General features: G+C 52.4%; 1 protein-coding gene across 11 annotated transcripts; it reads left to right on the forward strand.

The window, feature by feature from the left end:
* Window positions 1-514: 514 nt before the first annotated feature.
* Window positions 515-24,698, forward strand: TJAP1 (tight junction associated protein 1). 11 transcript variants are annotated; one of them, XM_025418856.3, is made up of 12 exons: window positions 541-640; window positions 1,137-1,234; window positions 10,134-10,268; window positions 17,014-17,111; window positions 17,808-17,933; window positions 19,751-19,779; window positions 20,521-20,682; window positions 20,930-20,996; window positions 21,220-21,249; window positions 21,985-22,092; window positions 22,201-22,284; window positions 22,959-24,698. In XM_025418856.3, the coding sequence occupies exons 4-12, from the start codon at window positions 17,109-17,111 to the stop codon at window positions 24,039-24,041; spliced, it is 1,692 nt and encodes a 563-aa protein (XP_025274641.1). In that variant the 5' UTR covers window positions 541-640; window positions 1,137-1,234; window positions 10,134-10,268; window positions 17,014-17,108; the 3' UTR covers window positions 24,042-24,698. The 11 variants fall into 11 exon arrangements, with proteins under 11 accessions (XP_025274643.1, XP_025274642.1, XP_025274641.1 ...); XM_025418857.3 differs by lacking the exon at window positions 1,137-1,234 and having other exon boundaries at window positions 536-640; XM_025418863.3 differs by lacking the exon at window positions 10,134-10,268 and having other exon boundaries at window positions 17,014-17,167.
* Window positions 24,699-24,895: the final 197 nt, after the last annotated feature.

Here is a 24,895-nt window from a genome sequence, read left to right on the forward strand (position 1 = left end):
CCTGGGGAAGACTTTCCGGAGGAGGTGACAATTTGAGCTGAGGGCTGAAGGAGGCAGAGAATTTATTATAAAAGGGGAGGAGAGGGCTTGGACATGGACATTTTGAGGGTTGATGGCCTGAATATACAGGACAATTAGGAATCTGAAATCTCCAAGAGAGGTGGAAAATTAGTCTGGTGAAGGTGGAAGAGGGTGAGTCATTCGGACTTAGAAAAGTCCGAATTCGGTAAGTCATTCGGACTTACCCGTGCAAACCGAAAAACTGTTTTTATCCTTTGGATGATGGGGAACAAGTGCTAGCACTATTCCACTATATTTTTGTGTGTATATGGTTGGGTTTTTGTTGTGGTTGTTTTGTTTTGTTTTAGTACCAGAATCTTTTCTCAGCCTTCCCTCTATTGCCCTGCCCCTGCCACCTCCTTCCTTCTCCAACCGCCAGGCCTCCAAACCCTGCTTCTTAGGACATCCCCATCTTTCCTCATCACCCAGTGCCCTAATTCCCCAACCCGAAACCACGCCCCCTAGCCACGCCCCCGATGACGCGCGGCGCCCGGTGCGTGGGGATTCCCGCGGCCCTGGCCACTACCCGGCCTGCCCCGCGGCAAGATGGCGGCGTGAAGGCAGCGGGCAGCGGCAGAAAGTTTGTTGCGGGATTGGAGTAGTCGGGCCGGGAGACTAGAGTTTGGGGGGGATCGTGGGGACACTAACGCAGAGTAGGGGCGGGGAGGAGGGACTAGCTCCGGGGTTAAGAAGAGGAAATGGGATGTTGGAATTTGGAGGCGGAGAGAAAAAAAGAGGGAGATGGAGCAGAGCGGAGGGGAGGGGGCCTAGGATCCGGCGGCGGCCTTGGGGAGGGGTCCGGGGCGGGGCAAGCAGAAGTAGGTGTGCGGACCCGGGAGAAGCAGTCACAAATTGGAGGGGAATTTCTAAGCCGAAAGTAAAGAAACCTGGAGCTTGTGGCCGAGGCCCGAGTGTACTGGGCCGGTAGGAAAGAGGTCTTTCCCGTAGAGGAGGAGAGTGGGGAAGAGAGACCTGGAGAATGCTGGACAGGCTTGGTATGGAGGGAACTATAAAGCCAGTTCTCCAGACTTACATCAGCCTTTCCAGAGTTCCTATAGCATCTGCCCCAATTTCAGCTGAAGACTCAGGGGCCCCGGGGACTGGAAGAAATCACAGTGCCTGCTTGGAAAGAAGAAGAGGTAGCGATTTGCCCGAGCTCTCAACCCCAGAGCGGGTAAGGTGGCTCCAGTGACAGGCTGGCATGCTCCCGGCAAGCAGTATGCATGGGCTCAGAGTGATACCGAGAGTCAAGTAGTATGAAAAGGGCTCTTTTCTATGGAGGTTGCCCTTTGCCTGTGGTCTGTTAGTGTTCTGTTTAGATTGTACACTGATTTTTAAGAATTGGGTGTAGCATTGAACCTTGTATGCCTTCACCTGTGCAAGTGAACATGGTCAAGGACCTAGAGATCAGGCTGAAAGTACTTTAACACATCCCTGTCACAAGCAGTTTCCTACATGCTCGCTGTATCTTTTCTGATCTCCCCATCATATCTTAAGTTTGGCATCCTACCTGAAGTAGAGATTGGTGGGTGACAGATCGGAGGGGGAGTCATGAGGAAAAAGTCTCATTGTGTTCTGACACCAACTCCTGAATTTACTCTTGCACAGGTCTACTTCTTTTGATCTTTCTTTGGGTAAGAAAAGCTCATGTATTCCTTTGGGTTTGTGGATTTGGTGGGTAGGTGGGGTCAGTGGAGGAGGAAAAGCAGGTTGAGGTTAGGGAGAAGAAACTCAAGTCAGTTTATCAGTAAGGGGTCGAGTTGTCTGGTGTAAAGCTCTGGGATTATTTATTGTATCACTGTCTGTACTTGAGATCCCTGATATGTGAGAACTGTTTTACAGTCTGGATCAGTGTGGTGATGGAAGGAAAGAATTGTAGAACTTTTCTGATAGCTTTCTTCTTTTCCCATGTATTCCCCCCATCAAACCACATTTAAAGAAAATCAGTTTCACTAGCCAGACTAAGCATGTCTTAAGAGATAGTGGATTTGAGGTTAGAGAAAAGGGAAGGGGTCTGGAGCCACAAAGTACAGTGAATATGGTCCTCACTTCCTTTGATGCCTTTCCAGAGTTCCTATAGCATCCCAAGCCAGAGTTGGGGGCAGGCTTTTTACAGAAGCTCATTTCATGACTGACATCTGCTCCATGATTAGATTGGGAGGTCTAGTTTGATCCAAGACTCCTCACTAACCATGTCTGTCTCCCTACAAAAGGCTTGCTGTAGACAACCAACCCAAATCACCATTACTAGGCCAGCTTCAATACCTTCAGGTATCTGAAGAACTGATGTTATTTAGCTGTGACTCTAATAAAAGGTTGGGAGCTTTCTCTTTCTTCCTTCCTTTTTTTTTTTTTTTAAGATTTTATTTATTTATTCATGAGAGACACAGAGAGAGGCAGAGGGAGAAGCAGGCTCCATGCGGGGAGCCAGACGTGGGACTCGATCCCAGGTCTTCAGGATCACGCCCTGGGCCAAAGGCGGCACCAAACTGCTGAACCATCCAGGCTGCCTGAGCTTTCTCTTTCTGATCATTTGTGGATACTCCTTAGAGCAAGGACAGTGTGGGGAGCACACAGAGAAATTAAGATACTGACTCTGGAGCCAGAATTCCTAGTTCAAATCCTGGCTTTGCCCTTTGTAGCTTTGTGACCTTTGGAAATTGTAGAGTTCTCTGTGCCTCAGCTTTCTAATCAAATGGAGATGGTAAGAGTACTCATCTCATAAAGTTGTTGTGAGGGTTAAATAAGTTAATATATTAATGTATTTAGAACAGTGACTGACACTCCATACGTATTTGTTGTTGATCAGGTCTCAGTACAAACTTCTGCTTCACGATTGAACCTGGTGTCTCTCTATGGAGACCCTGTACTGGTTTGAGCTGCTGTCGTGATGTTAGAGAGATGAGGCACAGCTTTTGGATAGTAGAGATGTTGCATATAGTGAGAACATCTTCATGAAACTACTTAAAGTGATGTTAAAATGCCCATGATTTCCCGTTTGAAGTTGTGAAGTTTTAGAATTATCTTTGCTGTTGAGCTATAACAATAATAGTACTTATTGAGCACATTCTGTGTGTCTGGCACTGTTGTAAGTGCTTTAAATGTATTAACTAATTTAATTTTTATAACGACCCTGTGAAGCAAATACTTTTATTGTCCTCATTTTACAGATGAGTAAATAAGGGTGCAGAGAAGTTAATTTGCTCAAGGTAAAGGGCAGAGCTGGGATTTGAAACCAGACGATCTGGCTTCAGCAATTGAGCTTTTTTTTTTTTTTTTTTTTTTGACTTGGTATGAAGTTAACCCTTTATTAAATATGCCTAGTGGCAATTTGCATCTCTTGTTTGTCATGATGGTTAGGTAGTAGTAAACTTTTTTGAGTTATTTCAAACATGTTTTAGGAGCTGAGATCTTCACAGCTGTCTCCTTCTGAGAGAAAAACTGGTTTAGGGACTGTGGGAGGGAGCCCTCTGCCACGTTAGCCAAATCTGGACTCTTTCTTCATGATTCAGCTTGGTAACTGCCCTTTGGAAAACCTTGGACCTGGGTTGGGTGAGCAGGCTGACCTGAGGGTCCACTCTTAGCATACCTTAAAAGGGTGTGTGTATCAGTGTAGACAGAAGTAAAAGGCTCATCTCTGACTTTGATTACGGACAGGAGCAGTTGAAGTAGCCATAGTGTTAAATTCATAGGCAATTTAATCTGGATGTCATCTTAGTTTTATATTTATTTATTTATTTATTTATTTACCCATCTTAGTTTTAAAAATAGTAGGTAGCAAACTACTACAGAGAAAACAATAGGTGGCATTTTAAACAGTGCCAAACCCTCAGCTTCAGAGGAAAGTGGAAAACTGATGTGCTTCTGCTGAAGCTCCTGTGGTAGAGGAAGGTCCTGACGCAGTGCGCTGTCTCTTTAGCAAAGCTGGAGGCCTGTGTGTGCAGCCTTGGGGCAGAGGTGTGCCCTTGGTTTGATTGACTGGCTTTCCTTTGCCCTGCACTTAAGAATCACTCTTCCCCTCCTTCTGAGTCACGTCCTGTCTATTTAACACGCCCTCAGGGCCCATCTTTTTCTTTAGTAACTGACTGCCTGGCCAACTGAGTAGGCACGCGCCTGATGTCTGCCTGATGTCTGACCAGAATTCAGAGGAATAGGGAGCTCAAGACTTAGGGCTTTTTCTGGGAATTCCGACCTAGCTCTTGGATCACCTTTTTCTACTTATTGTGGCATATATGAGATTTTGAGAGTTAGTCTCTGTCAGTGGCTGTTCCCCTCCACCATTAACTGAGGAGCGATATATGTCAGGATAATGTATTTTATTTCGATTTGTGCTGCAGTCAGCATGCTGGAACGTGTAATCTCCACAGAGTACACCTTTGTGTTTTGGTACAAGTCCTTAGACTTCCTGGATTCTGGCCTCCTTTTAGCAAATGATTGAACTGCAGGGTGAAGGCTGATGGATTTGGAGGTGGTTCTCTGCCTTTACTGTTCTGGTTTTGTTGTTTTTGAAGTCCATTTCTTCTCTCTTTCTTTCTTTTTTAAAAAAGATTTCTGTATTTATTTATTCATGAGAGATAGAGAGAGAGGCAGAGACATAGGCAGAGGGAGAAGCAGGCTCCCACAAGGAGCCTGATGCAGATCTAGATCCTGGAACATCGGGATCATATTCTGAGCCAAAGGCAAACGCTCAACCACTGAACCACCCAGGCATCCCTCCATTTCTTCTTTTAACACCCCTTATTTATGTGTAATCTTTGTATATAATCCCTTCACCATTTCCTCACCACCATATTTTGAGTGCCAAGGACCTCTGGGAAACTAGGCCGTGGTTTCTCACCTGGATTCAACCTCTTAACAGCTCTGCGAACTTATTCTCTGGTTTCTGGGCCTTTACACATACCAGCCGTGCTGTCTGGAATGCACTCTCTCCTTCACCCTTTACCTCCCTCTTTGTCCTTTCTTTATTTCTTTGTAAGATTTTATTTTTAACTAATCTCTACACCCAGTGTGGGGCTTGAGCCACAACCCCAAGATCAAGAGTTTCATGCTTGGGGTGCCTGAGTGGTTCAGTCAGTTAAGCGTCTGCCTTTGGCTTGGATCATGATCCCAGGCTCCTGAGCTCCAGCCCTGTTTCTGGCTCCCTGCTCAGCGGGAAGTCTGCTTCTCCCTCCCCCTGCTCTTGTGCCCTTGCTTATTCTCTCTCTCTCCCTCTCCCTCTCAAATAAATAAAATCTTTTTAAAAAATGCCTTGGCTTCTCCCCTGTTCAGGAGAGTCTACACTCTAGCTCAGCATGCAGAAAGGTTGTTTATACTCTGGCCCAAACTCAACCTTCTAGCCTGAGTTACTGTCACTCTACTTCATCTGCTCTGTGCTTCATTGCTCCTGAATTTCCCACTACTCCTGAACCTTTAGGGCCATCTATTTACTTTATTCTTTTTTGCTTGTGCATTTCCCTCTCCATGATGCTCACCTGTCTCTGAAACTCTGCTTATCCCCTAGGACCCAGCTCAATCTGTCACCTCCAGTAAGGAGTCTTCCCTGCTTTCCTTTCCTCCTCTCGGCCCCCCCAGCACTTTGTGGGGGCAACCTCAGTTCCAGCACTTACCATATTATATGGCAATTTCTCTGTTTACTTCTTGGCCTCTTTCACTGAGCTGACTGACCCTCTCCTGAAGAGGGACCCTGCCTAATCATGAGATGAGGGTGTGGGGAGTTCACAGTAAGGTGAGCAGTGTGATAGAGTATGATTTTGGAGCGAGGCCAAGCTGGCTGAAATCTTGGTTCTGCCTCTTACCAGCTGTGTGACTTTGGACAAATTACTTAACTAGTAGGACTTTTGGTCTTGTCCCTTATAAAATGAGGGTGACAATATCTTTTTTGTAGGAGTTTTGAGCATTTGAGATAATGAGTTCATGGCGTGTAGCATGGTAACAGTTACGTGAAGGATACTCAGTTAATGTTTGTTTAATAAATGAATGCTATTCTGGAAAACACAATGGATAAGAAAAGGCTTTGTTGTTTTCAAGCTGGAATAAGCCTTTTAGTTTCTGCCAGGTAGCCAGAAGCCTTTTTGAGGTGGGAGTAAAATTGGGAGAATCTTCTTATAATGAAGCAACATAAAAGATGAGGTCAGGGACATCATCCCTGAGTAGCCTATGCAAAGAGTTGATGTTTCTCCCCATCTTTTGTGTTGTAATGACTTGTCTGATGGATCACCTTTATATGAGATTGGTGGTGGTGACCTTGGTGGATATAGGTGGGGGTGTATAGGTGGTAGATTTGTAATGAAGTTAAAGCTGTGGATGACTGGATGGGGGTGTTTGAGGATTCATGTTCCCCTAGTTTTCTTAAGGACTTTAAAGATCTTGTGTCACAGAATGGACTTAACTCAGATGTTCCCCAGAAATAGGGCTGGTAGCTGGGGGTTCACTGTCCATTCTTTGCCTTTTTGTTTTTAGTGTAGTTGATAGAGCACCAGTTCCCCCAAAACACCAATGAAATGTGTTTGGAATGTGTTTCTAGAAGTCTAGACCTCTTAATTGTATAATGCCAGTGGTGCTCAAATGCCAGTTTGAGTTTACAGTCCAGATGAGGAAGATATGTTTGAGTTTTTCAGAGGGCAGCCTCCTTGTCGGGTCCTTGAACCCCTGCCCCAGCCAGGTGCCTCTCCTCTAGGCTCTGAAAACATGTCCCAAACTGTAATGCAGATGGCTGTTAACCTGTCCCTCCCCTACGCAGGGCAAGATCTTTTATCTCTGAAACCTTCTTAGGGGCTCTCCGTGGCAGGTGCTGAGCTATCCTGGTTACTGTGTGACCCAAACTGGTCCTTCCTTCTTGAAATGAAAGCAGATAGGATCTATCTGGCAAAATCCTTTGAACTCTTAGGAAGCAAGGTCCTGCATAAACAAAAGATGATAGTATTAGCAATAGCATTACCAATTATTGTCTAGAGTTGAGTTAATGTGGTTAAATGATCTTCCAGGTGCTTGGCTTTAGCTCTCTCCCTTTTTAGCCTTCTTATGTTCTTGTAACATATCCCTGAGTCAGCAGAAGAGGTTAAAAGCAGAAGTGAAGTACACACCGGTATATTTTCTTGCTAATCACCATCTTCTACAAAGTCTGGATGCTAGCATCCTCTTTGTTACTCATTAAGTTCCTTTCAGTGCCCCACAACCTGCTTGCTTTTCTGGCTGTTTTGCTCATTTCTTTCTAGGTGTACTCCATGCTCACAGCCAGGAACTACTACAACCCTAGTAGTTAATGCCTAGACAAATCAAAAGGATGAGACTGGTGACTGAAAGTGACGTGATGGAGTTCTCCCTGGGTTCTACCCCTTGTCCCTCAGTGTGGGAGCGCACATTGCAATGTGGCATATCTTCACCGATGGCATCTTGGCAGGGCTGGTGAGCGGCATTGTATGTTCAGCAGATTTGAGAGGAGATTGGGTGAGCCAGCAGGACTGGGTTGTGTTGTGTATGCTTAGGCTTCAAAGGGGCTGAGTCTTCCGGACTGGCCATGAGTGTGAAAGTGGGACCTCTTCTTTGTTGGTTACTATCTCATAAGCGCCAGCCGTTTGTGAGGTGACGTTTGGAAGCTGTAAAGGACATGGCCCCCTATTCGTGAAGAGCTTCTGTGCTTTCCCAGTGAACTGTGGGGGAAGTGACCTGCCTGTTGGGAAGTCAGTCTAGATTGCACTAGCCTCGCTGTGTGCTTCATTCAGCTAGCTTCACTCAACTAATGGTAGGATAGCTGAATTTATCATTTGGGGTACTGAACAGTGGCCTCTGTGCATTCCCGGGTAAGCCCATGGGGACTTCAGTCTCAGAAACCTTTGAGGGTCTTTACATCAGGGCAGAATCGTCAGGGCTTTCCTTTGGCTTGCTAGAGGAGGCCGTCTTCCATGCTTTGCAGTGGGATCGGAAACAGGGTTCTATCCCAGTTCTCTCTGTGCTCTTGAGCAAGTCACTTGTCTTCTCCTTTCAGAATGGGAGAACTCCACCTATTCTGTGGGCCTCATGAGGCCACAAGGATCAAAGGACATACAAGTGGAAGGGAAATGACTTCCGGGATGGTAAAGCACAGTGCAGATGGAAGGATTTTGTCCTGTTTGTCCAGGAATTCTGTTTTCATCATAAGTATGATCTATGTCCTTGCATGAGAGACTAGGCATACAGAAACATACACAAAAGAAAAAGTAAAAACACCCTCCCTTTCTTCCCCCACTGCTCCTGTGTAAGCCCCTTTCCCAGAGACAGAGAACTACCCTGTATCCTTCGAATCATTTTTCTGTGCTTCTAGACATTCCTAATTATGTAGTTCTTGTAAAATAAACACAACTCAGTAGTGGTTCATGCTGTTCTTCAGCTTGCTCTGTTCACCTAACAAGTCAGGTCAAGTAGCCCCGATTGGAGCCTCCTTCCCAGCTTAGAGGCTTCCTCTGGGGCTGGCTTCTTGGGAGGGATGCAGAATCTTTACTAGAAGTGAAGATCACGGCAGACATGCTGGTTATCTCTGAGGGATGGTTCTTCATCCTGAGATGAAGTTGTCTGGCAGGAGTGCCCTGACTGGGAATTGGGATGGTTATAAACACGGTGTGGGCATCATTGCTTCACCTCATGCATTTCTCCCTCCACCCTTTTGTTATCTATGGCTGGGAAGAGAGTAAACGTACCTGATTTCTCAACTTCAACTTCTGTTTCAATGCAGAGACAGTCCCTGATTTCTGAAACCTTGGATTACCTAGGTTACTTGCTGCCGTGTTTTGAAAGCAAACCAGACCTGGCTGGTGTTTTTCAGTTTTATTTGTGGGCGAGGATTCTGAAGGTAGCCTGTCAATGGCCTTGCCTTCTTACCAATCTAGGGAAGAGGTCAGAGCCTATAGAAGAGTTGTTCTCTCTTCTAGGTGGTTATATCCCCCTCCTTAGTCAGGCCTTGGCCTTTTGAGCTCTGGGGCTGTTGTCAGTAATACGGGGAGCCCCAGGAGTAGGCAATTGGGAATGATTAACCTAGGTTTGGAAGAATGGCCAGGCCCATATGTGGTGCCAGGGTGGTCTCTGTTCTCTTCCCTCTGCCCTGAGTCATCTCATTATCCACGGGACTTTCCAGACAAAAGAGGAATTTTTTTTTTCCTTGCCCACATGCTGCCCTTCTCTATAAGCACAAGCAGTATTTGCTGCAACGTTTGCTGTAGCTCCTCTGCTCTAGGGGTCACATCTTGTGGTGTTTCTGGACTTCACTACTGTGGCTCCATTTGCCTTGAGATTTCTAAGCTAGAGGTTGTCATTTCCCCTAGAGTGGTTCTGGAAGTGACAGGAAAGATTTTTTCTGCTGTTTCCTGGGCTTGCTGTGATGGGAACGCTAGCCTCTCTGGGCATTGCTCATTTTGAGTGGAGTAGTCGCTGCCAGAGTCTGAGGAGCCTGGCTGCAGCATGGCTTTCCTTTATCCTTGCTCTTTGGGTTCCTCTGGGGCTAGCTCCCTGGGAAGCACCATCCCCCTGGCCTTTCAGAAACTGAAAGGTGGCAGTGTGCCACCCCTTCCCTTGGCTGGCCCAGCTCTGGGCCAGGTCATACACTGCCCCATTGTATTGTGCCTTCGATGCAGTTCTTGTTGCAGCCTCTGATCCCTGGGCCAGTTCTCTCCCGGCCCCTTGCCTTGGAGTCTGTGGGAGGTGGTGGGGTGGACTTTACTGGCACAGACATGGGATGGGTGGCAGCTGCAGCTGTGGCTGGCTTTGTTCTGACAACCCAGCTTTTGGAGCTATGGTGCAGCCTGGCAGCAGTGTCCAGGGAAAAGGCAAGACAGGAGAGCTGCACCTGGCAGCAGTGCCTCCTTCCACCACAGCTCTCCTCTCTTTTGGTTGACCAACCAGAGAGCCCTATTCCCTGGGGTCAGCCAGCTGGCCTTGCTGGTTGGCAGGGGGTATGCTGCACTTCCACCTGGCATGATTTTTGGATGGGAGAAAGCCCCAGAGGTGTCTAGTGATAAGTCTGGAGGAGCTTCCCCTTCTGAAGAGTGCAGTGTGTTCCCTCAGGCATCTTGCAGTTTGGCATTCCTTCTGCTCTCTCTTTGCAGCTCCAGAGCTGGGCTGCTCTCAACCAAGCTGTCTGTTTATATGGAGTGGCTGGAGGGCATCTGCCATGAGTCTGTCGCTAACGCTAACCGTGCTAACCAGGAGAGCTGGCTGGTTGGGGAGAAGACACTAACCCTGTGAGTCTGATGTGGGCCAGCTAACTTGCCCTGGCGGTACCACCAGCAGTGCCTCTGTCACACACGCCCTTACCCCCAGCCTGGCTGCCTCCTCCCCTTAGCTTACCTCATGCCTCCTCTGTGCTCTTGTCCTTACTGCTGTCTGTCCATTTTCCCATCTCCTTGCTGGGGTGGTGGTGGGGGGGGGCGGGCAGGAGGGAATGTGCCCCCTCTAAGGCAAGGGGAGGGGATTTCCTGTACACAGACACCTGCCCATCTGCCAGCCTGCTGCTGGCCTCTGCCAACTCCACACTCCCCTCAGTCAGTATCTCATTCTCTATCCCTCAGCTGCCTCATCCCTTAAAACAGTTGGATAGAGGTTCTGTTCAGTCTTCTTCAAGCATTATAGAGTGTGAGAATATTTTGCAGTTTCCATGCTCTGTTTCACACCTCTGAGGCAGATGGAGCTAGAGTGGGAGGGGAGTTTTCTTCTCAACTGGATAGTTGCTTCCTTTTGTCACGTGGGGAAGGATTGAATGGTGTTCCCATTATTCTCACTCCAGGATAATAATTTAGGATCAACTGCAAGGTTCTCTTCAAGGTAGGGGGTTTGAGGAAAACTGTGGCCTGGCTGTGAGAAGCTCCCTGGACAGAGAGTGAAGCTGAAAGCTATAGTCCAGAACCAGGTATTCACCCGAGATATAGCTCATGGCACCTGTTGCTCCAGTAAGTGGAGTGGGTGGAGTTTGGCCCCCCAACGCCTTCCACGTGTGGAGCTTCAGGTGGACTTTAGCCGAGAAGACCTGGAAGGGCAACCTCAGTCAGAGCAGGGAGGACCCAGCTTTGGACTCCCCAGTGAGCCTGGGAGAGGCCTTGGTCTCAGATTGGGAGCCTGGTGAACAGCCTACCATGGAGAAGCTCCCACCAGACTCCCATCTTCTTCCAGGGTTGGATAGGAGAAGGGGGCTTTGGGGATAGCAGGAAGGCCAATTGCTCGGGGCTTGCTGGTGTTCTGCACAGGTAACTCCTTAGCCACCCTTCTGGCTCCAGCCTCTGGAGGCAGTGCATACAGGGTAGGCTGGGTGGGGGAACTTGGGACTTGAGAGCCCTCTGGGTGGGCTTTGTTTCTCTTGGACCAGGAGGAAGACACAGGGAGCTTCCTGCTAGTCTGGGGTGGGAATGTGTAAAAGTGAGAGGGTGTAGGGGCTGCATGGATGTGTAGGGACCCTGAGTCGGGAATAGCAAGCTGGAGTCCTTGGTTACTGGGCTCTGACCAGGAAAACAAAAAGGGCCTGGAGTGGAGGGAGGGCTGGCTCCAGGCCACCCCCTACATTGCCCTGCCCTCGGTAAGGGCATAGGGACTGCTGTCAAGTGCTGGTTGATCCTGGGGACTTTCTGGCCCTCCCTTTGTTTAGGGGGAGGTTGCTTGGATCATCATCAATTGTTGTCTTTAGCCCCTTTGTTCCTGTCCAGTGTTTGCTTGAGTGAGAGGCCAGCTGCATAGTCTTCGGATATTTGCTCAGGTGGGAGCCAGATGAGCTCTCGTAGGTCCCCAGCACTAGCTTGGGAGTCCTCAGGATTACTCTGGGGCAGAATAATTCCTAGCCACTTTGGTTTTTAAAAACCTGTCAGTGGATTCCGCTTAGAGCAGGCAGAAGGCCAGGTCAGGGCCGCAGGCAGCTTGTCCCAAGAGGGTGAGGTTGTATTTGCCCAGAGGGGGGTAGTAGGCATGGCTGTTGGAGGGGCAGCAGGGCTGGTCTGGGCACAGACTGGCATCTTCCAGCCTAGTCATCGGCCCAGAGCAGAGCCTGCTCAGGCCCCACCCCATGCTCTGCTGGCTGCCTGCCTGCCACGCGCCCAGGATTGCTAAGGGCTTTGCTCATGTACCTCAGGAACAGCTGCATGCCGGAAACTGGGGGCTGGTAGCAAAGCAGGAGGGGCATTGGGTGGGGGGCGATGTGGGCAGGGCTGAACCCAGCCAGCTTGGGTGGGATGGGCTGGATGTGCTGAAGGACTCAAGGTGGAGAGGGGCTGTATTAATGGGGGGTGGAGGTCCTTGTGGACAATCTCTGGGGCCTCCACTGGATTACCTGGCTAAAGGACTGGCCTTTGCAGGGTGGTAGTTTGTGTTTCTTTGGCCTCAATTGGATGCAGACCCTGAATTTCAGAAGCTTGAGAAGCAGCCAGATTTGTATGGCAGAAGGGTGCCCTGCCCCCACGAAGCGCTGCTTCTTCCAGACCCGTAGAATTCAGACTCTTTATCTAGGGCTTAGAGCTGAGGATGAGCTCAGAGGAGGCACTGGTCCCTGTGTGATCAGACATTCGTGTTTTAGCATTGAGGCTTTAGGAAGGGCCTGTGTTTGTTTTTGTTACTTGTGTCTTGCTGAGTTCCACGGGGCGGGGGGGGGGGGTGCATTAAGGCAGCATAAAACACAGCTGGAGTGTTCTGGAAAAGGGCTGGTTTCCTTTCATTCTCGAAGCAGTAGTGATTGCTAATTGAGTGATTCTATTTGACTTTCTTCAGGTGAATTATGAAGGAGAGCCTTAATGATTTTTGTGGTGATGTGTGGCCCATCCCTGACGGTCCCTCACTTGCTTGAGTCAGTGATAGCTCTGAGTAGAAAGGCCTGTCAGTAGGTTCAGAAATGGTCTGAACTCACCTACACTATTGGGGCCATCATTTCTTACAGAGTGTGAGTGATGTGGGGAGCAGGGGAAGCATTTGGTCTTCCTAGGGCAAGGCAAGTGAACTGGGGAGGGTGGAGTGAGGTAGTAGTGCAGAACTGGGGCAGCTGAAGGAGACCTTCCTTGGGGTAGGCTGAAGTCTGAAAAGTCAAAGAGCCACACTCCTGTCTCCTTCAGCTGGGGGAGAGCTGGGTGCTCAGACTTCCCTTCCTCTCTTGCACCTTTGACTTTGCCCTTGGACAGACCAACAGAAAAGATGGCAGAAGGAAGTGAGAGGGCGCCCTGGTTCTTGGGCTTGAACCTTCTTGCTGTTACCTACCTTCGGGTGTTGCAGAGAGTGGGAGGAAGGATATGGTTTGGAGAAAATCAGGATTCTGAAGGTTTCTCCTTACCCTGCTCCATCTCTAGCAACGGTGACCCCTGACCATGGTGGAAGGCCCTGGTCACATCCGGGCTTTAGCCACAGAAGGGAGCAGGTGTGAGTCCAATCTCCTGGTTAAAGAGGGAGGCTGGGCAAATTTTTGGTCCTCTGATTAAAGGCGACTGCCCAGTCAATGTCTAGCACACATTTTTCCTTATATCTGCCTCTGACCATCCTCTGCTCAGCTGTTCAGTGGGTTCACGGTGCAGGTTTGCTGTGCGTGCTGAGTCCCATTTCTAATGAAAGTAGACTTTGTTCTCTGGAGGCAGCTAATCGTGCCCCATGGGCTGTAATCAGGGGAAGGTATTTCATACAAGGCAGGCGGCAACAGGCGGCCTGCACTGACTGGCGGATTGCAACATGGCAATTAGGAAGCTCTCACCCCCCTCTCCCTCTACCCCAGCAGAGCTGGCTGAGGCTCTCCTCACGGAGTTTGAGTGAGTGAGGAATGAATGCTATGCCGAGCAGGAAGTGGGAGGCGGGAGGCGGGGCTCAGTGGGGTAGGGGCCTTGAGGAGAGCACTTTCCCTTCTCACTGCTGTTGGGGTGTCTCCTTCAGCAGTGCCTGAAGGGCCCCGGACCAGACTGGGTTAGCCAGAGGTTTTCACCTGGGCCTCAGCCTTGGCTCCCAGCGCACAGCTGTTCTGGTAGTGCACATGACCACATCCTGAGCTTTCTTCAAGCCCCAGTTCCTTGAAGCTCTTGGAGTCTGGGATTCTTCTCTGTCAATTTGTAGACCTCCCAAAAGACCATTTTCTTGGAGGTGCCTTGGAGCCAGCTCAGCAGCAAGAGGCCAAGAGACCCCAAAGGCTGCTCGCTTGCTTATCATAGCCCATATCCCATTCTGAGTTATCCAGCTGCTTTTCCCCGGGGACTTCCTCTTCTTGACATCAGGTTGGGAGTCCCCTTGGGCTGAAACACTCCAATGCAACGTGGGAATCTCTGGGTGAAGGAGACGTGGCCAGTGGAGGCCGCACCTGGTGGCTAGGTCTTCCCAGTGGGACTGCTCTGCTGTCTTGCAGCTCACCTTTTATCTTCTCCTGGCTGTGGGCCTGGCATCCTGCTGCTTCTTGCTTTGTTCTCCAGTGCACCTGGCATTGCTCTCACACTCCAGGGTCTGTCCTTCCCTGCTGAACTTCCAGTCAAGGACAGTGGCCTGTCAGGCCCATTGCATTCCTATGTAGTGCTAGAATTGGGTGCCACTCTCCCCCCCCCACCCCCAATCACATCATCATGAGCTGGATCTAGGGCACTTAGCAGATTTCAGGAGTTGGAGCTAGGGCCTCAACATGTACTAGTATTTATGGACGTGGGGCAGGGAGTAGAGTGAGACGGACTGCCCTTCACTGCCCTTCACGGGCTTGTGTTGAGGACATTGCAGGCTCCCTAGCAGACTCTCCCTAGTAGGCACCACCTTCTGCTTCCCCAGTTGGGAGTGGCTCCCCTCCTTGCGGCTCTGATGTATATGAAAAGAGTAGACTCTGGCCAGGAAAGATAACTGCCTGCCGTTGCCAGCACCATTCATCCTGGAGCGTCCGTGTTTGTAGTACTTCCCCTGTCTCCCTGCCAGCCACTTCCACACTGTCCCCTCAGCAGGCCAGGCTCTCTGGCCAGGAAAGCCCTGGGAGTATGTGCTGTGAGGCCAGGGAGTGGAGACTTGAGATCAAGATGAGGCAGGATGTGTGACAAGTAGAGCTAGGGCTGCGGGGCATGGGGCGAAGGCCACTCTCCTTCCAGGGAGGATCCTGATACCTGAGCACGTCAGGATGCTCTCTGCCCGCCCTCCTGCCACCCATTCAGCTGTCCTGGTGCCTAGAGGACAGAGTGGGTATTGGCAGGATAGGGCTGAGGAAGAAAAGAGGCTGGCAGTCAAGGGGGTCCAAAACAGGGCTTGCAGGGAGAGGGGACTAATGGGGGGAGGAGAAGGGGAAGGGAGCAGGCTCAACTCGGGAGCACCCCTGGGTTTTGCAGCGGTTCTTGACTGCCTGTGTGTCTTACTTTGAGTCCCTCGCTGTCCCCTTTTCTAACTCATATACTCTGTACTTACAGCCTCTGAGTATCAGCATCCAGCTATCCAGGCTGGCTTGGGACTTTCTGGGACTTTCTCTCCCCCAGGCCATGGGAGCTCCCACCCTGGGGCCCTCAGGAGGGGTAGCCCCAGGGAACCTGCGGGGGTGACTTGTTTGCTCCCCCACACCCCAGGAATGTGCTGTCCTTTTGGGCCCGCCCGGATTCCTGTGCAGGGAGTCAGCTCCACACAGCACGCCGCATGTGCCCTGTGGGGACATGTCCGCCTCACCATCAAAGGGGTGGAGGTTGGCGGCTCGTGCCTGCTGCCATGCCCCAGCTCCCCCCAGAACTCCAAGCCAGAGACCAGGCTGCCCAGACAGGAGGGAGGCCACTCCTGCTTCCCCGCCCTCCCTACCCCCTCACCATTCTTCCTGCCTCAGGCTCTGTTGGAATGTGACAGGAGTCGTGGCTAGGGCATGTCCCGACAGCGGGTACACATGCTTTAGCCCGCAAGGCTTCCCTCAGCCCCCAGTTCTATTAGGAGGATGGTGGTGGTGGCGGCGGCGGCGGCGGCGGCGGCGGCGGCGGCGGCGGCGGCGGCGGCAGGGGCAGGATTGTTTATGCCCAAGCCACCTAAGGTTACTGCTTCCATTGGTCCCTGTGGTGACTGCTGCCCCCATGCTGCAGCCAAGCTTATTACAGGTGGGGGCAGAGCTCAGCGCTCCCAAGAACCTGCAGGGGATCTCGCAGGTCACTCAATCCAGGCACCTCTGTGTCAAAGAGTAACCAGTGCAGGACTTAGCCTGGGCCACACAGTGTGTCAGAAGTAGCATAGGCTAGATAGAGCCCAGTGTCTCAGCTCCCCAGACTCAGGCTTTCTTAGCCTGGGTGCAGTCAACATTGTATGCTGCTAATTCATTGTTGCGGGGGCTGTCCTGTGCGTGATGGGATGTTTAATAGCATCCCCGGCCTCTACCCACTAGATACCACTAGCTCTTCCCACCGTTGTAACAGCCATTCATACATGGGCAGGTATCTGGAAGGGGGCAAGTGAGGGAGGTGGGGGCTACAGAATCAAGCTTGTTGAGATTGTTCAGTCATTCCTCTGCTGCTTTTTCAGATTTTACTCTCTTGGTCCTACCCTTCCTCATTACAAATGGTTTACAACCATTACACACAGTAGTCCTCTTTGGCTCCTGGAAACATTGCTAGGATTCTCTCCCAGCATCTTCTCAGTCTCTATTAGGCCTTTTTCTGGTGTTCTCTTCTGCAAGCTGTGTTCCCCAAATCTTTTAGTTTCCAGACTCTGAGAGGCCTGGGTGATGAATAGGACAGATGTGGGGTAGGATAGGGATAAGACAAGACCAGACCTATTCCAGAATCAGGCATGTGGTAAGTGGAGACCATGAACACATACAATACACACGTGTGTTCTCTGGGCCTGTGACAGTGCTTTCATGGAGAAAGGAGCCCAGTGCTTTCTGTCCTCTCCCGCCTCCACTGCTTACCCGAGATCCCCTGCTCCATGGCTTTTCTGCCTATCTCTCCCTGGGGGACCTTCCACTTCTTGGACTGGGTAGGCTGGCCTGTGGCACTGACGGACCCGCAGCTGACAACCTGGTTTCCACTTTCTTCCCTTCTCTGGTTTCAGGAGCTATCGGCTAGAGGAAGTGGAGGGGCTGTGGGATGCGGAGAGCCGAGGGCTAACTCCAGGACAGCGGAACAGAGAGAGCTGCCGACAGTCAGATGGTATGTCCCTGTGAGGCCTGCACCCCGCCTTGGCTCCCTTCCAGAGAGGCTGGCAGGTGAGGGGCAGGCAGGTGGCCCCTTTTGGTGGGGGCTGATGAAAAGAGAGTGGTGGAGGCCAGGGAGGCTTGGCGTTCCCCACGTGGAGCCTGGGCTGAGGGAGCATCCTCAGACCCTTACTTTCTGGTTACTGGTTTATTTATTGTGGGGGTTTTCTTGAGCTTACGCTTATGGAACGTTTCCTCAGTGCCAGGTAACTGAGGTTAGTGGCTTATGTAATCTTTGCAGTAGGTCTATGAAATTGGTGCTCTTTTCATCCCCAGTTTGGAGTTGAAGAAACTGATGCAGATGGAACAGTTTTTCCCTTTGAGGCATTTTTGTAAGCCCACAAAGGCGAGCAGTGGGCTGCTCTCAAATACCTTGTCCCACTCCTAGGCTGTGTCCATTCTTCTTGGTACTCAGGCCATGGGTCCTGCCTTTCCCACCCACCTGGTCACATTGGGTCCTTGTCCCCTCCCACACTCCCCTGACAGTGAGTGCTGATATACCAGGGTCCAGGTTTCTAATGACCCCAGCAAGGGCCCAGGCCTGTGTGTGTCCCAGTGGCTCCTACGTATATCCTTTTTACTGTCCTTTTTCCCTAAGGCCAAAGGCCTCTTGCCCATGTCTCTGAACCTCCTCCTTCCTTGCTCCCCACAGCAGGCTGAGGAGCTCTCACCTCCCAGAATGACCAGTGCAGCCTCGGCTAAGAAACCATACCGTAAGGCACCACCTGAGCATCGGGAGTTGCGGCTGGAGGTTCCAGGATCCCGGCTGGAGCAGGAGGTCAGAAGACCCCTACTCTTACCCTGGCTGGTAGATGCGGGCCCCTGAGGCCGGGTGTCTGACTGACTCTTCTCATCTGAGGGGACTTCTGGGCCAGATGCTGGCATTCTCATAGATGCTTGGGATCTCCTGGCTGCAGCACTGCTGGCCAGGCCAATGTAGGTTTGTTTATAGGACAGCTGTGAGCACATATTCCTATGGCAGGGAACCCCAGAGTCTTCACAGCTCAACAGAAATGACCCCAGGCAGTATTGTTCTTCCTGCAAGAGGCAGCCCACCAGGCTGAGGGGTCCTCATTCTGGAGCCCAGGATTCTGTGGAGGAAGTGGTGCTCCGGCTTCTTCCTACTAGACCAGCTGTTCTTTGCTGTCCCTGGAAGTCCAGCCCTTCCTCCAGCTTTGCCTTGTTGGGCTAATGTTTGTTTGTTTGTTTGTTTGTTTATTTTGGGCTAATGTTTATTAAGTGCATGCTCCCTGCCAGGAACTGTGTTAGGTTCTTAGGAGGTCTTTTTCAGGCAACTGAAAGATTCTCCAGGGGTGCCTGGGTGGCTCAGTTGGTTAGTGTCTGCCTTTGGCTCAGGTCATGATCCTGGGGTCCTGGGATCAAGCACCAAGTCTGGCTCCCTGCTCAGTGGGGCACCTGCTTCTGCCTCTCCCACTCTCCCCACTTGTGTTCTCTCTGTCAGATAAATAGAAATCTTAAAAAAAAAAAAAAAAAAAAGATTCTCCAAATTGGCTGTCCTCCCCCATTCGGCTTCATCTCAGGAGGAAACGAGTGTTGTAGTTGACCTGGCTGCTGTGTCCCCACTGTGTTGCCACACACACTGCATGTTTACAGAAATTGAGAGATCCTCTGTGCCTGCTGAGCATCAGGCTTACCATGGCCTGCTTTGGTCCAATTCAGGGCAGGAATGCCGTGACTTGCCCATTTTCAGTTCAGGGAACTGAATAGTCAATAAAAAGGCCAGGTATTGTGCTGGTGTCACCCTGGGGGGCATTCCCTTGGTTTTGTAGATGAGGACACTAAGGTTCAGCAAGGTTAGTATGAGCAGAGTGCGGTAGGATGGGAGCAGATCCAGGTGTCACTGGTTCCAGAGTCCTAGTCTGGGCCACCCACCTCATTTTCCTGCCTGTGATTGGCATTCTGAAGCAGTTGGCTCCATTTGGAGTGGGCCTCTTGACATTTCCCTGCTTTGTGGCTCTTGGACCATGACCAGTGTGGGGGCTTGAGCAGGACGGGGTGGGAGGTTCACAGCAGGACAAGGCTAAGACAGGTCACTCCTCACAGTCCAGACTAGTCCAGAGGCTCTCCTTCATCCATATTCTTGTTCCTTCTGAGGCTCTGTAAGGCCTGATTCTGACCCATCTTTCCTCCTGGGACCAGGAGAACTTTGTTAGAGCTCAGAACCCTACTGTAGCTTGCTTGATGACTTCACTTCTCTGGAAGTCTCTGCCATGTCTACAGGGCCCACTAGGAGCCCAGTGAACAGCTGAGAGGCTTTCTTTACCCCTGGGAGATGGAGCATGGGTACCAGAACTCATTTGCAACTTGCTCTAGAATTATGAGAAGGGTTGGAAGTGGTGTGGGTAAAGGTTAATGTTAGAAGGGATTCTCGAACCTTCTGGTTGGCATGGGAGAGTAATCTAGGCTTGTCCAGGCGTTACTGGATTGCCTCCATCTCTACAGGGCCCACTTCCATGACATTGTTTGGGCATCAGACATGGCCCTTTCCAGGGCTTTTTTGGAGGGCGGGCAGGCAGGGTGGGCCAGGGGTCGGTTTAGGGCTGAGCCTCAAGCTTCCATTCTTTTTATGCCCAGGAGCCCCTGACTGATGCGGAGAGGATGAAGTGAGTATTTGCTGACAAGAGCCTGCCCCGCCTTGCCTCAGTACTCCCTCTTAGCTTCAGGCAAGGCTGTTGGTACAGTTGGGCTTTTCATTGTATTAGGTAGAAGTAAAAGTTGGGTTGGGGTATAGGGACTCTGGGGGGGAGGCTTGATGTGGATATTCCTTCTGGAGAGAGTTTTTGTTCCATGGGCTCCAAGAGAACCTGGAACCAAGGAGGTAGGTGCTCTGAGAGGCCTGCCCTCGTCAAAGAGCCCTTCCCCAGCTCTGGCCCTCCTGTGCTGCCTGCCTCCCTGTGCCCCTTTCTGTCAGCCACAGGAGGCCTTTGGAGAGGAGGGCAGCGCTGGGCTGGATTTCCAAGAGATTAATAATGGAGCAGCCTGATTGTGCAGTGGGGAAACAGGAGCTAGAGGGCCTGGTGGCCGGCTGCTTTAGGCTGTAACCAGAGACAGCCTGGGAAGTCTTACCCCCCACAGCAGTTGTTTTCTCATTCTTTTGGGGGGTGGGGGTGGGGGTGGATTCTCCTGTCCCCTTTGCTCTCCCCACCCCCACCCCCACCAAGTTAGGCTGTTAGGCTCATGGAATCTGCTGCCCCAGATTCTGGCTCCTTCTCAGGGAGTCCCTTGCCCCCCAGTTGTTTGTGTTCATGTCATTCCCTCCTCCTTCCTGAGGCCAGCCTGGGGTCCCAGGGCTGGCCCGTCTTCACTCTGATGCCCCTCTGCCCTTGATCCTCCCCCACCCCCAGGCTTTTGCAACAGGAGAATGAGGAGCTCCGCAGGCGCCTGGCCTCGGCCACCAGACGCACTGAGGCCCTGGAGCGCGAGCTGGAGATTGGGCAGGACTGCTTGGAGCTGGAGCTGGGTCAGAGCCGCGAGGAGCTGGACAAGTTTAAGGACAAGTTCCGCAGGTGTGGAAACAAGGGGCCAGTTACACAGGCACACGTCCCCCTGTTCCTAGGAGGTTAGCCGGAAGGGGCCTCAGAGATCATCTGATTCTGATGGGGGAATGAAAGCTCTGGGAGGAGGATGACCTGCCTCCGCACCCCACCCCAGGTGGCACCTGGGTTGGGGAGGGTTGGGGAGGGCTGAGATAGGGCTAAGGAGGGGCAGGAGAGCAGATCATGACCCAGGGATCTGCTGGGTGTTCCTCCCCAGGCTTCAGAATAGCTACACGGCCTCTCAGAGGACCAACCAGGAGCTGGAGGACAAGCTGCACACGCTGGTAATCTGTCAGGGGTGGGGGGCGGTTGGGCTGGCACTGTGCTCCCAGTGTAGCAGGGGGTGGGGACTTGCCCTGGGAGTGCCACCGCGCCCCTGGGGCTTGGGGAGGGGGCAGGGGACCGCAGTGTGCCACACAGTCAGGACTGTCTTAGTGCTCACACTGTTTCTCTTCTCTCCTGTCTTCCCCTCACGCTGCTGCCGCCGTTGCCGCCCTCTCCTGTCAGGCCTCTCTTAGCCACAGCTGGATCTTTGCAGTTGCGTCTGAGTTTGTGTGTTTTCTCCCTTACCCTGGCCTCCTCCTCAGCTGGGATCTGGGGCTGCTGGGGCCCCAGCCCTTTCCCTCTGCCCACTGCTGTCCTCTTCCTTACATGAGGCATGGCACGTTAGGTACGTGCCTCCCTCCCAGGGCACAGTTGCAGAGCCTGCCCTCGGCTCAGGCAGAGGTACAGGTTGATGTCACTGCTGAATACTCACAGCTTCTCAGCTGCGGTGGCAACAAGCCCAAGCCGAGTAGGGGGAGGGGAGCCCCAGTCCCTCAACTGAAGAGCCATGAGCCTGTTGCTCCTTCCTGGTTCCACTAGATGATCTCACAGGTGCCCCCAGCTACCACTTGGCCTCACCCCTCCTCCCTCTTCTAGCTTGAGCCTGGAAAGTACTCCACTCAAAGCCCTCAGTCCCTGGGTTTGCACACTTACTCCTCCTCAGGTCCAGCTGCCTGGCCTGCTATGTAGAGCCTCTGGGTGGGCAGCTCTCGTATCGCCTCTGTCTTAGGTGGTGGCAGGTCATGTTCAGAAAAGCCCCCACCCCACCACCAGCCCAGAAAACAGGAGAGGTGGCTGGCCTCCTTCTGTCTGTCCATTGTCTGTCTATTCTGTCTGCCTTGGCTGCCCCAGCACCCGTGGCTTCCTGTGTCTCTGGGCTGGGAGGAAGTGGAGGGGAGGAAGGTCGGCTGGGGTGTGGGTGAGGTTCACACAAGTTTTGTGCCTCAGATTAAGAAGGCCGAGATGGATAGGAAGACACTGGACTGGGAGATCGTGGAGCTGACCAATAAGCTGCTAGACGCCAAGAACACCATCAACAAGCTGGAGGAGCTCAATGTACGTGTGCCATGGGGGGGCCCATGCCTGCTGCTGGCTGTGCCCTGGCCTGGCCCTGCTGCCAGGGTGAGTGAGGGGGAGGCTGGTGACCCTCGCCTCTGTGTGCAGGAGCGGTACCGGCTGGACTGCAACCTGGCTGTGCAGCTCCTCAAGTGCAACAAGTCCCACTTCCGCAACCACAAGTTCGCTGATGTGAGCAGAACACCCTCCCTGTGATGCTAGCCCTGCCTCCTTAGGACTCCTCTAGCTTGGGTTTTTATACCTCACTCTGTCCTCCTGCCTTAACTCCCCCTTTCTGCTTTGCCTTTCCTTTGCATGCATGTCTCCTCTCAAGTCCGTCAACTCTGCCACTGTCACCAGGGCTGGTATTTCTGGAACAGGAAGGGAGAGAGGCGCTCAATTTTGGGATCCCATGCAGGAAGGTGGGGGTGGCAGTTGGCCCTAAGAATATGGAGAGGGGATTAGGCCCACCTGACGGCCTCCTCACCTCAGCAGGCAAACTCTAGCCTCAGGCCCAAAGCTAGTGGGGTCTGTAGGAGCAGAGAGGGCCTCCCGAAGCTGCTGGCCAGTACGGATCCTCACATTTCTGTTTGGTTTGGGCAGAAGCCACTGCTGAGATGGGGGTGGAGATGGGAGTTTGAGAGGGCCTGGGCCTTAGTGCTCTGGGAGCAAATGCTGTGTTCCTCAGAATCTTCCAAGTTATTTCACCCCTGCTGAGCCTCAGTTTGTGAAACGAGGCTGTCCCCTGGCATGGAGTGAGACCAGCGCGCGGTGCTGGGCACACGTTGCTGCTTGTGTGTGGTAGCCATTATTTCTGAGGTAGGGAGTATTCATATCCCTCTTCCCTTCTCCCACTTTTACCCCAGCTACCCTGTGAGCTACAGGACATGGTTCGGAAACATCTGCACAGTGGTCAAGAAGCCGCCAGCCTGGGCCCCACTGCTAGCCTGGCACCGGGGGCTGTGGTACCCACGTCGGTCATTGCCCGAGTGTTAGAGAAGCCAGAGTCTCTCCTGCTCAATTCAGCCCAGTCGGGCAGTGCCGGGCGCCCCTTGGCCGAGGATGTCTTTGTGCACGTGGACATGAGTGGGGGTGGCTCGGGTGACTCAGCTGGTCCCCCGGCCCTGGGCAGCCCCATTCCACAACCCAATGGAGAATGCCACTCTCTGGGCACTGCTGGGGCTTCCCCAGAGGAGGAGTTAGCCCTGCCAACCTTTGAGAAGCTGAGCCCCTACCCCACCCCATCTCCACCACACCCGCTATATCCTGGCCGCAAGGTAATAGAGTTCTCTGAGGATAAGGTGCGAATCCCCCGCAACAGCCCCCTGCCCAACTGCACGTACGCTACCCGCCAGGCTATTTCCTTGAGCCTGGTGGAGGAGGGCAGTGAGCGGGCCCGCCCCAGCCCAGTGCCCAGCAGCCCTGCCTCGGCCCAGGCCTCGCCCCACCGTGAACCCAGCCCCCTCCCCCCAGCACTCCACGCCCCTGCCAGCTCTGAGGAGGACCTGCTAGCTAGCTGGCAGCGGGCATTCGTGGACCGCACTCCACCTCCAGCTGCCGTGGCCCAGCGCACAGCCTTTGGACGGGACGCACTCCCTGACCTGCAGCGCCACTTTGCTCTTAGCCCCACTGACAGAGACGAGGAGGTTTTGGCACCTTCCCCACCTGGTGAGAGTGGGCTTTTGCTGCCAATGGAAGCGGACTCTGGCCTTCTCAGGGAGGAAGAAGAGCTGAACCTGCCCATCAGCCCTGAGGAAGAATGCCAGAGTCTGCTGCCCAGTGACCGTGGCGCCGAGGAGGGCTCAGTCTCTTCTCAGGCTTCGGGCAGGGCCTGGGCACTCCCCAGCTCCAGCCGCCCCCAGCGCAGCCCCAAGAGGATGGGGGTGCACCACCTGCACCGCAAGGACAGCCTGACCCAGGCCCAGGAGCAGGGCAACCTGCTCAACTAGGGCCCCTGTTGCCTTCTTGCCACCGCTGCACGGGGCCCCCTGGAGGCCCCACCCCAGCACTCCCCCCTCAGGCCTGCACTGCTGTCTGCCCCTCTGCAGGGAGGGTCAGGTGGCGGCTACCCCGGGCCTTTAACTGCATCCACTGACTGGTACCAGCTTGCCTCATGGCTTTCCCCTTTTTCTTGGAATATTTACTCCCCAAAGGTAACATGCAGCTGGGGCTCAAAAACCTTCGTCAGCCCAAATTGGGCTGTTCGGGCCCTGAGGGGTCTGTTACATCAGTGTTTATCCTCCATCCCCCTTTCATACCCACGGATTTTCTTGTTTCTTTGTTTTTCCAGGGGTGGGAGGGGGATGTCGTTGGGATTATTAACCTCTAATTTCTATTTTCTGCCTGCTTTCCTCTCCCCTCAAGTCCTCTGTACGAGCTGTTGCCTTCAAGGGGCCCTTGGGGGATGAGGGAGAGGACTCACTCAGGGCTCGCCTCCGCTGTGTCCATCCTCCCTCTGGAAGGGAGGAGAGGGAGGGCCTCAAGGGCCTCAAGCTGGGCTCTGGGTGAGGCCTGGCCCCCTCCCAACCTTGGCTCTAGACTGTTACTCCCAGCTTTGGGACGTTTTCACATCGATGACTATTTTAAAATTAAAACTATTTTACTGACATGGCCTAATTTGTCTCTTAATGATTTTCCTTGTGCAGTCTTCTCCCCATTCTTGAGCATTCCCAGTCCTAGCTGAGTTCTGGTCTTCGCTAGTGAGTGTCCCCTGCCCCGCTCTGCCTGGGGTGTCTGTGGCCACAGAGCATCAGGCAGTGGGAGAAGTGCACCTTAAGTAACCTCAGCAGGGCCCCAAGTCTCC

This window comes from Canis lupus, chromosome 12 (assembly GCF_003254725.2).
Source record: "Canis lupus dingo isolate Sandy chromosome 12, ASM325472v2, whole genome shotgun sequence".
In the NCBI taxonomy this organism is placed as follows: Eukaryota; Metazoa; Chordata; class Mammalia; order Carnivora; family Canidae; genus Canis; species Canis lupus.